The 16,726-nt window shown below is 33.6% G+C and overlaps 1 protein-coding gene across 4 annotated transcripts in view; it reads right to left on the reverse strand.

Annotated features, from left to right (window-relative positions):
* KIFAP3 (kinesin associated protein 3) overlaps positions 1-16,726 on the reverse strand; it is a 169,698-nt gene that overhangs the window by 120,119 nt on the left and 32,853 nt on the right. For all 4 annotated transcript variants that reach the window (XM_047840887.1, XM_047840889.1, XM_047840890.1 and 1 more), the window contains 3 exons: positions 14,759-14,858; positions 13,583-13,707; positions 11,770-11,868 (listed from right to left, as the gene is read on the reverse strand). In XM_047840887.1, coding sequence (XP_047696843.1) covers positions 11,770-11,868; positions 13,583-13,707; positions 14,759-14,858 — 324 coding nt within the window. The remainder of the gene's footprint in view (positions 1-11,769; positions 11,869-13,582; positions 13,708-14,758; positions 14,859-16,726) is intronic.

The following is a 16,726-nucleotide window of genomic DNA, read 5'->3' on the forward strand; positions in this document are numbered from 1 at the left end:
AAAATAAACAAAATTGATAAACCTCTAGCCAGGCTTCTCAAAAATAAAAGGGAAAGGACCCAAATAGATAAAATCATGAATGAAAATGGAATTATTACAACCAATCCTTCAGAAATACAAGCAATTATCAGGGAATACTATGAAAAATTATATGCCAACAAAATAGACAACCTAGAAGAAATGGACAAATTCCTAAGCACCCACACACTTCCAAAACTCAAAAACAGGAAGAAATAGAAAATTTGAACAGACCCATAACCAGTGAAGAAATTCAATCAGTTATCAAAAATCTCCCAACAAATAAGAGTCCAGGACCAGATGGCTTCCCTGGGAAATTCTACCGGACATTTAAAGCAAAGATAATAACTATCCTTCTCAAGCTATTCCAAAAAATAAAAAAGGGAAGGAAAACTTCCAGACTCATTCTATGAAGCCAGAATTACTTTGATTCCCAAAACAGAGACCCAGCAAAAAAAGAAAACTACAGGCTAATATTCCTGATGAATATGGACACAAAAATTCTCAACAAGATACTAGCAACATGCAAAAGAATTATTCACCATGATCAAGTGGGAGGCATCACAATCCCAGACTTTAGACTCTACTACAAAGCTGTACTCATGAAGACAGCATGGTATTGGCATAAAAACAGACACATAGACCAATGGAATAGAATAGAGACTCCAGAATTGGTCCCACAAAAGTATGGCCAACTCATCTTTGACAAAGCAGGCAAGAATATCCAATGGAAAAAAGACAGTCTCTTTAACAAATGGTGCTGGGAGAACTGGACAGCAACATGCAGAAGAATGAAACTAGACCACTTTCTTACACCATTCACAAAAATTAACTCAAAATGAATAAAGGACCTGAATGTGAGACAGGAAACCATCAAAATCCTAAAGGAGAAAGCAGGAAAAAACCTCTCTGACCTCAGCCATAGCAATTTCTTACTTGACACATCCCCAAAGGCAAGGGAATTAAAAGCAAAAATGAACTACTGGGACCTTATGAAGATAAAAAGCTTCTGCACAGCAAAGGAAACAACCAACAAAACTAAAAGGCAACCAACGGAATGGGAAAAGATATTTGCAAATGACATATCTGACAAAGGGCTAGTATCCAAAATCTATAAAGAGCTCACCAAACTCCACACCTGAAAAACAAATAATCCAGTGAAGAAATGGGCAGAAAACATGAATAGACACTTCTCTAAAGAAGACATCCGGATGGCCAACAGGCACATGAAAAGATGCTCAACGTCGCTCCTTACCAGGGAAATACAAATCAAAACCACACTCAGATACCACCTCACGCCAGTCAGACTGGCTAAAATGAACAAATCAGGAAACTATAGATGCTAGCGAGGATGTGGAGAAACGGGAACCCTCTTGCACTGTTGGTGGGAATGCAAACAGGTGCAGCCGCTCTGGAAAACAGTGTGGAGGTTCCTCAGAAAATTAAAAATAGACCTACCCTATGACCCAGCAATAGCACTGCTAGGAATTTACCCAAGGGATACAGGAGTCCTGATGCATAGGGGCCCTTGTACCCCAATGTTTATAGCAGCACTCTCAACAATAGCCAAATTGTGGAAAGAGCCTAAATGTCCATCAACTGATGAATGGATAAAGAAATCGTGGTTTATATATACAACAGAGTACTACCTGGCAAGAGAAAGAATGAAATATGGCCCTTTGTAGCAACGTGGATAGAACTGGAGAGTGTTATGCTAAGTGAAATAAGTCATACAGAGAAAGACAGATACCATATGTTTTCACTCTTATGTGGATCCTAAGAAACTTAACAGAAGACCATGGGGGAGGGGAAGGGGGAAAAAAAAGTTACAGAGAGGGAAGCAGCCAAACCATAAGAATAAGTTTTTATTCTCTTAAAACTGAGAATAAACTGAGGGTTGATGGGGGGTGGGAGGGAGGGGAAAGTGGGTGATGGGCATTGAGGAGGGCACCTATTGGGATGAGCACTGCGTGTTGTATGGAAACCAATTTGACAATAAATTTCATATTTAAAAAAAAAGAATCAATTTTCAATACAGAAATAAATGTGCTGCATTACTGACATACTTAATAACAAGATATAGACGCTTATCTGATAATTGCCATAATTTTCTAAATACTAAGGAACATAAATGGTAATTCAAGGTATCTACATCAACTATGATGTGATATGAAAACTTCTGACGTTTCTACCGGCAATGAAGTTACAAGTCCTATTAATCTTATGGGGATCTGTAGCCTGAACTCATAATAAAAGACTCAATTTCAGTTAGTGATTAGAAAAATTAAAAAAAAAGTAAAAAATGGACAGAAAACATGAGAAATTTTTCCAAAGAAGACATCCAAATAACCAACAGACACATGAAAAGATGCTCAACATCACACCTTATGAGGTAAATACAAATCAAAATTACACTGAGGGGCACCTGAGTGGCTCAGCTGGTTGAGTATCCAACTTTGGCTCAGTTCATGATCTCGGCTCTCGAGTTCTAGTCCCGCATCAGGCTCTCTGCTGTCAGCGCAGAGCCCACTTTAGATCCTCTATCCGCCCCCTCTCTGCCCTGCCCCTGCTCACTCTCTGTCTCAAAATAAACACACTTAAAAGAATTACACTGAGATATCACCTTGCACCTATCAGAATGGTTAAAATAAAAAAACACAAGAAACAACAGGTGTTGACAAGGATGTGGAGAAAGGGTAACCCTCTTGCACTGTTGGTGGAAATGCAAACTGGTGCAGCCACTCTGGAAAACAGTATGGAAGTTCCTCAAAAAGTTGAAAATAAAAACTGCCCCATGATACAGCAACTGCACTATCCAAAGAATACAAAAATACTAATTCAAAGGGATACATGCCCCCTGATGTTTATAGCAGCATTATCTACAATAGCCAAATTATGGAAACACCCCAAGTGTTCACTGACTGATGAATGGGTAAGGATGATGTGGTATAGATATACCATGGAATATTACTCAGCCATAAAAAAGAATGAAATATTGCCATTGGCAATGACATGGATACAGCTGCAGAATATGATGTTAAGCATAATAGAGAAAGATGAATACCATATGATTTCACTCATGTAAGATTTAAGAAATAGAACAAGTGATCAAAGGGAAAAGAAAGAGGGAGAAACAAACCAAGAAACAGACTCTTAACTACAGAGAACAAACTGATGGTTACCAGAGGGGAGGTGGATAGAGGGACAGGTTAAATAGGTGGATGTGGGGATAGGTTAAATAATGCACTTGTTGTGATGAGCACCAGGTGATGTATGGAGGTGCTGAATCACTGTTATATAACTGAAATAATAATACACTGTATGATAACTGGAATTTGCATAAAAACTTAAAAAAAGTATTTTCTCTAATGACAATGGTATTACATTCAAAATTAGTAACACAAAGGTCTCTGAGAAATCCCCAAATATTTGGAAACAAAATAACTCCTTTCTAAACAACCTATGAGTCAAAGAAGAAATAAAAAGGGGAATTAAAAGGTATTTTGAACTGAATAAAAATGAAAATAAAAACAGGACATACTAAAATCTGTGGGATAGTTCTAAAACAGTGCTTAAAGAGAAACTTATAGCCCTACACACCTTTAGTATAGAAGATCTTGAATAAATGATCCCACTTCCACCTTAAGAAACTACAAAAAGAATAGCAAACTGAACCCAAAATAAGTTCAGAAAAGGAAATAATAAAAATCTGAACATAAATCAATGAAATAAAAAATACACATGTACAGAAAATCAATGAAACCAAAAGTTGGTTCTTTGAGATTAAAAAATGATAATCCTCCAACTTGAAAGATCAGGAGTAAAAAAAAAAAAAAAAAGACATAACATCAATTTCTGCATTGAGAGAGGTTATATCACTATAGATTCTATAGGTATTAATAAGATGATAAGGGAATAATAATATAAAACAACCTGAAAGGTAGAAATTCCTTTAAAGATTCAAGCTACCAGAGCTCATTCAAGAAGAAAAAGAGAATGTGAACAGTACTTATTAAAGAAATTGAATTTGCAACTTAAAATTTTCCCATAAAGAAAATTCAAGAGCTCAAATGGCTTTACTGGAGTATCTTACCCAACCTTTAAAGAATTGATAGCAATTCTGCACATACTCTCCTACAAAGTTAAATAGGATGGAATAAATCCCAACTCAACCTATGAAGCCAGCATTTCATGAAATTTTTACAACAAAAGAAAACAACACACAAATATCCTTTGTGAATATAGAAGCAAAAATTCTAGGGGCACCTGGGTGGCTCGGTTAGTTAAAACATCCAACTCTTGATCTCGGCTCAGGTCATCATCTCATGGTTCATGAGTTCGAGCCCCACATCAGGCTCTGCACTGACAGTGCAGAGCCTGCTTGGGATTCTGTCTGTCCTTCTCTGTGTCCCTCCCCTGCTACTTGTACCTCATTTGCTCTCTGTCAAAATAAAAATAAACTTAAAAAAAAAAAGAAGCAAAAATTCTAAACAAAATTTTAGTAAATTTAATCCACTGATATATAAAAAGGATAATACAAGTGAATTTTAATACAGGAGTCCAAGGTTGATATAGCATTTGAAAAATCAATCAATGCAATTAATGACAAGGAAACTAAATGACAAGAAGTTTCCTGATTTGAAAAGATAAAACTATTTTCATTTATAGAAAACACAATCATCTACATAGAAAATATAATGGAATCTTTAAAAAAAGTTACTAGAAGTAATTAATAAATGAATTTACCAAGGCTATGCAATACAGAACCAATATATAAAAACCAATTATATTTATATATACTAGCAACAAATAATCAAAACTTGAGATTTTTTTAAAAAAGAGTATATAGAATGGCAAGAAAAATATGAAATGTGCTTAGGGGTAAATCTGACAAAAGATATGAAAAACCTGAAAACAATAAAATACCACTATGACATATTAAAGAAGATCTAAATAAATGTAGAGACAAATCCTTGTGTCAAAAGACTCATATTGTTAAGATTCTTCTTATTAATCTTCCCAAATTAATATATATATTCAATGCTGCCTGAATCAATATCCCAGATTTTTTTTGGGGGGTAGAAATGAATACACTGCTTATAAAGTAATATGAAAATGCAAAATACCTAGATAGCAAAAACACCTTTGGGGAAAAGAAAAACATTGGGAGGCCTAATACTACTTCATTTTAATATTTTCTATAAAGCCACAATACTGAAGATACTGTGCTGTTGGTATCAAGATCTATAAAAAGGATGGGCAGCACAAAGTAGAATCTAGAAATGAGAATGCACATACATGGATAAAAGATTTTCACAAAAATAGAAAAAAATCCAATAGATAAAGGATAAAAGAATAGTGTTTTAAACAAATAATGCTTGAATAATTGTATATGTATAAGCAAAAAGAATAAAGAACTTTGATCCATTCCTCACTCCACATATAAAACTTAACTCAAAATGTATTTTAGACTTAACTATAAAAACCTAAGACATAAAACTTGCAAAAGAAAACATAGAATAAAATCTTAGCAGTTAGAAAAGAATTCCTTAGATACAATACCAAAATTGTAATTCAGAAAATATGAAATCAATTGTACTACACAAAAATTAAAAATTCTCGGGGCACCTGGGTGGCTCAGTCAGTTAAGCATCTGACTTCAGCTCAGGTCATCATCTCATGGTTTGTGAGTTCGAGCCCCGCGTCAGGCTTTGTGCTGACAGCTCAGAGTCTGAAGTGTGCTTTGGATTCTGTGTATGTCTCTCTCTCTGCCCCTCCCCTGCTTGTGCTTTCTCTCTCTTTCTCTCTCTCTCTAAAACAAATAAACATCAAAAACATTTTTTTAATTAAAAATTCTTATCTCCAAAAAATGCTCTTAGGAGAATAAAAAGATAAGCCAAAAACTGGGAGAGAATGTCTGCAAATTATAAGTCTGATAAAGGCTTGTATCCAATGCAAATAAAGAACTCTCAAAATTCAATAAGAGAGCAATCCAATAAAAAAATTAAACAAAAGATTTAACAGATGATATAACAGAAGATACAAAATGACAAACACACGAAGAAATGTTTAATACAATTAGTTGCTATGAAAATGAAAATTAAGACACAATATGATACCACTGCATACATTTTTAAATGGCTAAAATTAACGAAATTGACCACATCAACTGTTGGTGAGGATGTGAAACAAATGGAACCCTGATGTACTGATTATGAGAAGATAAAATAGTACAATCATGCATAAAACCATTTCACAATTTCTTAGAAAGATAAACATACACCTATGATCCCAGCATTCCATCACAAAGTATTTTACCTTAGGAAAAGAAAGCAAATGTCCATGTGAATACTTGCACATGAATGTCCATAGAGACGTTATTTGTAATTGAAAAAAAAAAAAAACTGGAAACATTCCACTAGCCCTTAATGAATGAAAGGCCATCCTAATAATAAAAAGAAATGAACTATGCATATAAGATGGATGAATCTCTAATTATGCTGTAAATGTATATTCTTGGGCCTGCATGGTATTGTCACAGGTAATGCAAGTGCACAGGGCATTGGAAATGAAGATGCACAGCAGGAGGAGCTAACCTAAAGCTTGTGTATTAAGAAAAACAATCTATATATCACTGGAGTCCCAGGATGAAAAGAAAAAGAAAGGGGCAGAAAATTTACTTAAAGAAATAATAGCTGAGAATGTCCCAAATCTGGGGAGACATATGTACAACGTGATATAATTCACCCCAAAATTTCAACCATGGAGAATAATGTTCTATAAGATACATTATAATATGTAGAATACATTAGAACGTGTAGAATGATGTTCTACAAGAAACATTATAACAAAATCATTTAAAATCAAAGACAAAGAGAGAATTTTAAAAGCAGGAAGAGAAAAAAATTATTTCCTACAAGGGAATTCCCATAAGACTATAAGCAGATTTCTCAGCAGAAACCTTACAGCCCAGGAGTTAAGTGGAATGATATATTCAAAGTGCTGAAAGAAAAAAAAAAATGCCAACCAAATATACTTTACACAACAAAGTTGTCCTTCAAAAATAAAAGCAAAATACTTTCCCAAATAAACTAAAGCTGAGGGAGTTCATCACCACTAGACCTGTCTTAGAAGAAATGTTAAAGGAATTCTAGAAGCAGAAATCAAAGGATGCTAATCAGTAACATGATATATGAGAGGGCACATACCATAAGCTCAAAGTGAAGGGATGGAAAAAGATATTCCATGTAAAAGGAAACCAAAAGATAGAAATAAAAAAATGGTAGCTATACTTGTATCAGACAAAACAGACTTAAAAACTATAACAGGAGACAAAGAAAGTCATTTTTAATGGTAAAGGGGTCAATTCATGAAGTGGATATAACAATTGTAAATATATATGCCCCCAATAGTGATGCACCTAAATATATTAAGCAAATACTAACAGATCTGAAGGGAGTAAGAGACATCTATATAATAACATTACAGGACTTCGATACCACACTTTTAACAATGGATATATCATTCAGACAGAAATAAATAAGGAAGCAGACATAAACTAGACTTTAGAACAAATGGTCCTAAGCGACATAAACGGAACATCCCATTCAACAACAGCAGAGAACACATTCTTCTCAAGTGCACGTGGAACAGTCCCTAGAATAGATCAAATGTTAGGTCACAAAACAGTCTTAGCAAATTTTACAAAGTTGCTACTATACCAAGTATCTTTTTCAACCATCATGTCTTAAAACTAGAAATCAATAACCAAAGGAAAGCTGGAAGATTCACAAATATGTGGAAATTAAACAACACACTCTAGAATAACCAATGGGTCAAAGGTGAAATCAAAAGGGAAATCAAATAATATCCTGAAACTAACCAAAATGAAACATACCATAACAAAACTTAAAGTATGCAGCAAAAGTAGTGCCAAGAGAAATGTGTATTAAGAAAAAAGAAAGAAAAAAGAAAAATCTCAAATGAGTAACCTAACCTTGCACCTCAAGGAATTAGAAAAAGAACAAATGAAGCCTAAAGTAGTTGGATGAGGGAAATCACAAAGATCAGAGCAAAAATAAATGAAATGGAGAATAGAAAAACAATAGAAAAGATCAGCAAAACTAAGAGTTGGGTTTTTAAGAAGATAAAGCTGACAAACTTTTAATTGACTTACAAAGGAAAAAAAAGGATTGAAATAAAGATGGAAATGAAAGTGAAGACATTACAACAAATACAATAGCAATATAGAGGATCTTAAGAGATTAACATAAATAATTACAAGCCATTTGGATGTCCTAGAATAAAGGATACATTTCTAGAAACATACAACCTATCAAGACTGAATCATAAAGGAGAAAATCTGAACAGACCAATAATGAGTTGATTAAGTCAGCAATCAAAAACCTTGCAAAAAGAAAAGCCCAGGACCAGAAGGCTACATGGACAACTACCAAACATTTAAAGAATTAATGCCAATCCATCTCAAACTCTTCCAAAAAATTGAAGAGTTACCCTGATAAGGGTACTTATCTAAGTATCTAAATATCCTTATCTAAGCCAGATAAGGACACTACAAGGAAAACAAAACACCAAAAAAACTATAGACAAATATCCCTGAGGAACAGAGATGTAAAAATTCTCAATAAAATACTAGCAAACTGAAGGCATAGCACATTAAAAGGATCACATACCATGACTAAGTGGGATAAATCCCACGGATAAATGCACGGATAGTTCAGCATACACAAATCAAAAAATACAATCACATTAACACAAAAAAGGATGAAAATCACATGGTCATATCAATAGATACAGAAAAAGCAGTTGACAGAATTCAACGTCTTTTCATGATAAAACTCTTAGGAACAGAAAGTAATTAATATAACAAAGGCCACATATGAAAATCCCACTAACAATATCATATTCTGAAAGTTTTTACTGTAAGATTCACAATAAGCTCATCTTGACACTTTTATTCAATATAGTCCTGGAAAAACTATCCAAAGCATTTAGGCAAGAAAAAGAAATAAAAGGTATACAAATTGAAAAGGAAGACATGAAATTGTCTCTGTTTGCTGAAGACACAATCTTGTACAGAAAATCTTTTAAGACTATATCAAAAAACTGTTAGAGCTAATAAATGAATTCAATAAGGTTTCAGGATAAAAAAAAATCAATACACAAAAATCCTATACACTAACAACCATCTGAAAGGAAATAAAAGTCTCATTTACAATAGCATCAAAATCAATAAAATACTTAGGAATAAATTTAACCAAAGAAGTGAACAATGTATACACTGAAAACTATAATAGACACTGGTGAAAAAAACCGAAGACACAAATACATGTAAAGATGTACTGTGTTCAAGGATCAGGTGAGTTACTATCATTAAAATGTCCATACTACTCAAAGACATCTATAGAGCCATGTCCTCTCTACCAAAATTCCAATGTCATTTTTCACAAAAATGGAGAAAAAAAAGTACAAAACTTTGTATGGAAGTACAAATGATTCAAAATAGCTAAAGTAATTTTGAAAAAGTTTAAAACTGGAGGCATCATACTTTCTGGTTTTAAAATATGTTACAAAGCAATGGCCATCAAACAGTAAGGTATTTGCATAAAAACAGACATATAGATCAATGAAGAGAGCTCAAAACAAATCTCCATATAAGGGTCAACTAATATTTGATAAGGGAGCCAAGAATACTCAATAGGGGAAAGGACGGTTTCTTCAATAAAATTGTGCTGGGAAAACTGAATATTCACATACAAAAAAAAAAAAAAAGAAAGAAAGAAAGAAATGGTACCCCTAACACCACTCACAAAAATTAACTGGACTACAAAGGAAAAAAAAAGAAAGAGGAGTGAAATAAAATTAGGATTAAGGACTTGAAACTGTAGAACTCCTAAAAGAAAATATAGGGAAAAAGCTCCTTGACATCGTCTTGGCAATGACTTTTTGGAAATGACACCAAAATCACAAGAAACAAAAGCAATTATCAAGTGGGACTACATCAAATTAAAACCTTCCACCCAGAAAAAAAAAAAAAAAAATCAACAAAATGAAAGGACAACCTACAGAATGGGAGAAAATACCTGCAAATCATCTACTTGATAAGGGGTTAATATCCAAAAGGTTTAAGAAACTCATACAACTCACTAGCCAAAAAAAAAATCTAATTTAAAAATGGGCAAAAGATCTGAATAGACATTTTTCCAAAGAAGAGATACAAACGACCAATAGGTAAATGAAAAGGTGCTCAACATCACTAATTATGAGGGAAATGCAAATCCATATCACAATGGCAGATCACTTCATACCTTGTCAGAATGGTTATTATTAAAAAGACAAGAGATAAATGCTGGCAAGGATGTAGAGAAAAGGGAACCCTAGTGCACTGTTCATAGGGCTATAAAGTAGTGCAGCCACTATGGAAAATATGCAGGTTCCTCAAAAATATAAAAATAAAACTACCATATAATCCAGCAATACCATTCTGGGTATATATCCAAAGGAAGTAAAATCAAGAGATATATGCCTTCCCATGTTCACTGAAGCATTCTTCACAACAGGTAAGACAGGGAAGCAACTGAAGTGTCCATTGATGGATGAATGGATAAAGAAGATGTGGCTGGTGCACACACACACACACACACACACACACACACACACACACACCCTGAAATATCATTCATCCATAAAAAAAGGAGGATACTCTGCCATTTGCAACAACATAGATGGACCCTGAGGGTATTATACTAAGTGAAGTCAGACAGAAGAAGACAAATATTGTATGTTCTCACTTACATGTAGAATCTAAAAATACTGGACTCATAAAAACAGAGAACAGACTGAAGCTTGACAGAGGCCGTGTTGCGGGGGAAATGGGAAGACCTTGGTCAACAAAAGATGAATAGTTCCAGGAATCTAATGTATACCATGGTGTCTATAGTTAACAATACTGTATTGTATACTTGAATGTTACTATGAGAATAGATATTAAATGTTCTCATCATAACCACAACAACAAAATGGTAATTATGTGAGGTGAAGGACACGTTAGCTCACCTTATTGTGGTAAACATTTTGCAATATATGTGTGTACCAAATCATCACATTGTATACCTTAAACTTAACACAGTGTTATATGTCAATTATATTTCAATAAGGCTGGAAAAAAATCAATAGTTAACTACAAAGCAGGGGTGGAATGCATACTTAAAAGCCCCACATCATTCTCACTAACCTTCTTAAGACTATATCTTATCAATGACTGTGAATCCAGACTACTGAATTGTTAGACCTCTCAATAAACCTCAAAAAGAGACTATTTTTTATTAATCAAGAGAAATATTTTGAAAATTTTTATATCAATTTCCTAGGAAAGCAACTAAGTAAGTTACTAAATAAGATGTATTATTATAACTAATATTAGTTAATATTAGTGTTTGAGAGACTAGATTCTTATTGAAAAGGGCAAGTACTGGATTACAAACCCTCTCTGAATAAATGAATTATAAGCGTATATACAGTTAAGAGCTGAATAGGGTCTTTTGGTGAAAAAATAATGGAACGAAACTGAAAACATTACCCATGCTAAAAACAAAAGAATTTGTAGCATATTAAAATGTACAGATTTTTCAATTATTATGATATTAGCTTTACTGATGTGACAAAAAAATTGAACAAAATTAATGCTGAGTCAACACTTTGTTGTGTTTCTCTTTGCTTAGGAAATCATACCTCGTAAGAGCTGTTCCTGTTTTACCACAAGCCCCTGGTATTTTTTAAAGGTTTTTTCATAATCTTTTCTCAAGGTCTGGTTTTCAGGGTCTTCATCAAGTAAGCAACTTAAGTTAAGGATCATCCATATTCACTGAAGCAAAGAAAACCTACTGAAAAATATTATGAAGGACAGTACTATTATATTTTATGTGCAGTGTTAGCCAGTTATTTTTTCTAACCAGTAGTTTGAAACTAAAATGTTTGTACAATAATTATGTTAGAACTTCTTAACCAAGTGTTCAAGGATGTTCTTAGAGATCTTGGACGAACACATGTTTGGGTATCATCAAATACTTGAATGCCCAGAAATTTTATGCAAATGTCTTATGTATGTGCACAGGTCCCTAAATTTCAACAGATTAACAAGTGGGTTAATGAACCAAATGTTGATATGTCTTACAATCCATGACATGTCACAATTTAATTGAAGCATTTTTTTCCATTCTTAGTGGTTCATAAATAATAGTGCATCTTACAATCAATGGTATCCAATATTTACAGGAATACAATATATTCTAAGATATCAGTTCCTGTCACCCAACAATCACAAAGTACAAATTACTGATGGTTAAAAGTTCCATTAGTGGTTCTCTCCATACCCCTTCTACTTAAGGAATTTTGGGCATATTCAGGAGACTTGTAACTCCAGAAATGATCTGAAGTCTCCAGGATTATTGAGCTGTCCACACAGTTTAAGTCAACACCAATCTAGATGTCAGAAGTACAGAGCAACAGAAAATTTCTAAACGTGGAAAGATCCTAATTAGGAAAAGTCAAAGCCTGTGTGTGTGAGAGAGTGTATTTTTAGAGTGTCTTGGGGATTCCATGAAGGAGAGGTAAGAAACATATGATATTTTTCACAATAGGAATAATATTTTTACTTTTTAAAAGAGACCAATAAAAATTGTGTTCAAAGGAAAATTACCAGCATGGCTTGCTGAATAAGCCATATGAATAAGCTAGGGCCTTCAATCTAGGAAAAACTAAGCCGTAGAGGCAATACAATAAATATCTTCAAATATAAGAAAAGTGATGTTTAAGAGACTTCATCCTTATTCTATACGGTTTTAGTATGCAAGACTGGATTCAAGGGATAGAAGTTATTGACAAGTGGATTTTAGTACACTAAGCAAAAGAACACTATAATAAATAGAATGTCAAACTACACAATGAACTAAATCAATAAGCAGTGACGTTGTTGAAGATACTAAATAACCGATTTGTAAGGGAGGCTGCAGAAGATTCCTGTGTTGAAAGATAGGTTAAAATAGGTCATTTTTAAAGATTCCTTTCATAGGTTCCATCATTCTGCAGGCCTCTCAAATTTGCATGTATTAAAAGACTTTTTGCGCTTAATTAGTAAAATCTACTAAATTAGTAGATTTTAAATTAGTAGAATTTAAAACTATGTTCACCAAATTCATACCCATTCCAATCAAAGTCCCTTTATTACATAGACAGAATTACATAAACAGCAGTAAGCCACACTTCAGCTGACCAAAGGATCTCAGTCTCCACTTGGAGACTCACAGTTCAATGATCTAGACCACTATTATCTGCTCCTTCTAGCTTATCAACCAGTCAAAGTTTTAAAGAGATAAAAAAGTATATGTCAAACTATATTCACTCTGATAGTTTCAATATTCATCTTAACCTTCAACACTCTTTCATTTTTCCAAATAATGTGAATGGCAAGAAAAAACAAAACTATCCCACCTACCCAAAGCTCAGAGCAACAACACTGGGGTGAAAAGCCATTCTAAAAGGATATCAGCTTTCTTCTTTTTAGAGAGTTCTTCTTGCCAAAGCTCATGTCTTTTTAACTCATGATCAATGATATTCATACATAAAGCTCCAATTTTATAGTGAGTGATAAGTCCATGGAACTGAGAAAAGCTTTAAAAAAGAGATTTTAGTATGTATTTAAAGCAATACAATTTGTAGAATCAGGAAATTTGTTTTGGGTAAACACTTGTCAATGTAGAAAATAAATTTGATATATTTATTTCAATAAACGAAAACACCCACAGTATACTAGAAAGACATGAAATTATGAGATTACTTTAAATATATGCTGTAAATATAATTTTTAAAAAAACCCTTCCCTGAAATTAAATTATTTTTAAGTTAGAAATGAAATAAAACACATTTTTTGTAATTAACGACCACTTTAACTATTCAGATACTCTCAAAATAAACTTTCAGACTACTGTATAACAGAACTAATAATGTAACAATACTAATACTGAATAAAATTGATACCAGAGAATAGACCAGCAAAGTTATCAATAATCAGGTTTTTACATATGTTTCCTACACAATTCATTCATACAAGTATTTATTCGATAAATAGTTATTTGCTAATGCTGGCAATCTATTTTTGGAATAGATGCAAGTAATTTTCTGGGAAATTGGCTAGAAACTTTTCACACTATCTCAATAAACATCTTTCTAAAGTATATATGTATAAATAGCATATATGGATACCTACCAGTTATATATATGCGTGTACATATAATGTATAACAATAACATTACTGGCACTTACTCTGGGTTAGGCTTTATTCTAAAAACCATCCCCAAACAGTGTTACTATGACTATCCAGTTGACAGCTGAGGAAACTAAAGCACAGAGAAGTAATATAATCAAGAACACAGAGGTAGTACACAGCAGTACTTGGATTCAAATCCATTTCCAGAGTCCATACTCTTACATTCTAAACCATTTTACTATTCTACTTTGTGTGTATATACACGTACATGCATGGGTTAGGACAGACTGAATGAAAGAACAGAGAGGACAGAAAATGGGAAAGAGAGTAAGAGTTCAGAGGCAAATACTGGGCAGACACACAGGAAGACTGGGCAAACTAGTAATCTACAATCCAAACCAATGACAGAGAAACAGAGATAGACTTCTACTTTTACTTCCTAATTTTTATACTTACCTGGAAAAGCAGAAAAAGATGTAAATTATGTTTGTAGCTAACTCAACACTTTGTTTCCAGTCTTCTCTCAGGACTCTTGCTAATGCACCCAGGGCAGTTTCTAAAGAAAAAAGGAACATATAAAAATGATCATTCGCCTTGCCTGTGGTATAAAGGGTGATTGGTTTTAAATGTCTACTTATTAATAAATAACAAAGCTCAGATAGAACTGGGTCAAAAAAGGAGGGTGGTTCTTTCCAACACAGAAAGCTGTTTTTAAAACTGAAATATAACTTTTACTTAAAGACCTATAACATATAACTTTAAGCCTATAGCTATAAACAGAAAAGTAAAATCTGATTTAGATAAAGTGACATATTAAGTATATTATGGGTGACAAAATAATAAAAATACCATTTATTTCTTGATTTGCATTTCTACTTGTAATATGGCTACTGCAGTGCCATTTTGCTTGTTTTTTAACATCTGATTTAATGTGTTTGTGAAGAAGGAAAAAAAACTAGAATAAGCCTAAAAAATAATGAGTTTACCAGGTTAACACTAGCTTCATTAAGCAAATTAATAACCAAATAAAGTTTATACACACAAAAATAAATCTATTTTAATATGTTAAATTAATGCCAACATAAATAAAACAAAAAATCTTCCACAAAAGTAGCTTTAGGGTAGAATAAACATCTTCACTAGATTTTTATCTTGAGAAAGGTAAAAATTAATGAATTGATTAATGAGAACTACCATATGCTAAGTAAACATAAAGTAATGAGACCAGTTTCAAATTAGAACTGTTATGTGGCTTACCAATTCTTAAAATATTAAAACATTAAACAAAGTATCTGCCTGTTATATAAATATCATAATTCAACTTTCTATAATACGTACTCAGGTTCTACAGTACTTCATGGACTGCATTATTATTTATTATAGTAATGAAAGTGTTCAATTTATTTGTGCTTTTTGACCACTCATTATGAAACAAGTATTATTAATCTACTTAGTGAAGAATTTTTCAAACTAAAAAACATCCATCCTATATTTTCTTTTTTTTTTTAGTTTTTTTAAATGTTTATTTACTTCTGAGAGAGACAGAGACAGAGCATGAGCATGAGCAGGGAAGGGGCAGAGACAGACGGAGACACAGAATTCAATGCAGGTTCCAGGCTCTGAGCTGTGGGCACAAAGCCTGATGCGGGGCTTGAACTCATGAGCCATGAGATCATGACCTGAGCTGAAGTCGGATGCTTAACCGACTGAGCTACCCAGGCACTCGAATCCTATATTTTCATAATGTCATTCATATTCACAATGCAGAGCACTAGTATACCATATGCTTTGAACAAAACTATTTGTTCAAAGTAAATGAGTAGGCAATATACATTAACATGTAAAGGTTCCACAAAGCCCTACTTAATAAAGCATCTGGTAACTTTGTTTAATTCAGTATTACTAAAGGCATTTTATCACTATAATCTAGAGGAAACAGTATTTCTTAGAATGTACATCTGACCCTTGAACACACTTATTTGATTTGGATTTTTTTCAATAAATATGTATTTCATATTATGATTGAAAAATAAGGTAGAAGTCGCCCAGTGACTCAGAAGAGAAGGCAAAGGAAAGATGCAGAGAAGCCTGGAATAGCAGGGCTCTTGCCTGCTCCTGACATTCCTCACCCCATTTACTATCTGTGGGGAAGCTAGGTTCACTGAGGTCTTGAACTGGGAGGTGCAAAGGAACCAGCTCTGGGGAAAGAGTCTTGCTGAAGTGGTGGAGCATGGCCAGTCACTGGCCAGAATTGGCCAAGGATCACAGAATAACCTGCCTTCCACCCTCACTCCCTCCCAGGGTAACAGGTCCAGAACATTAGGGACAAGAACACCAAGCAGGAGCCTGAGACTTAAGAGTGGACAGCAATGATGGTGCTGTCCGTGGTGCTGAAAGCTCTCCAAAGGGGGGGGAACCAATACC

Source organism: Prionailurus viverrinus, chromosome F1, assembly GCF_022837055.1.
Source record: "Prionailurus viverrinus isolate Anna chromosome F1, UM_Priviv_1.0, whole genome shotgun sequence".
NCBI classification, from domain to species: domain Eukaryota; kingdom Metazoa; phylum Chordata; class Mammalia; order Carnivora; family Felidae; genus Prionailurus; species Prionailurus viverrinus.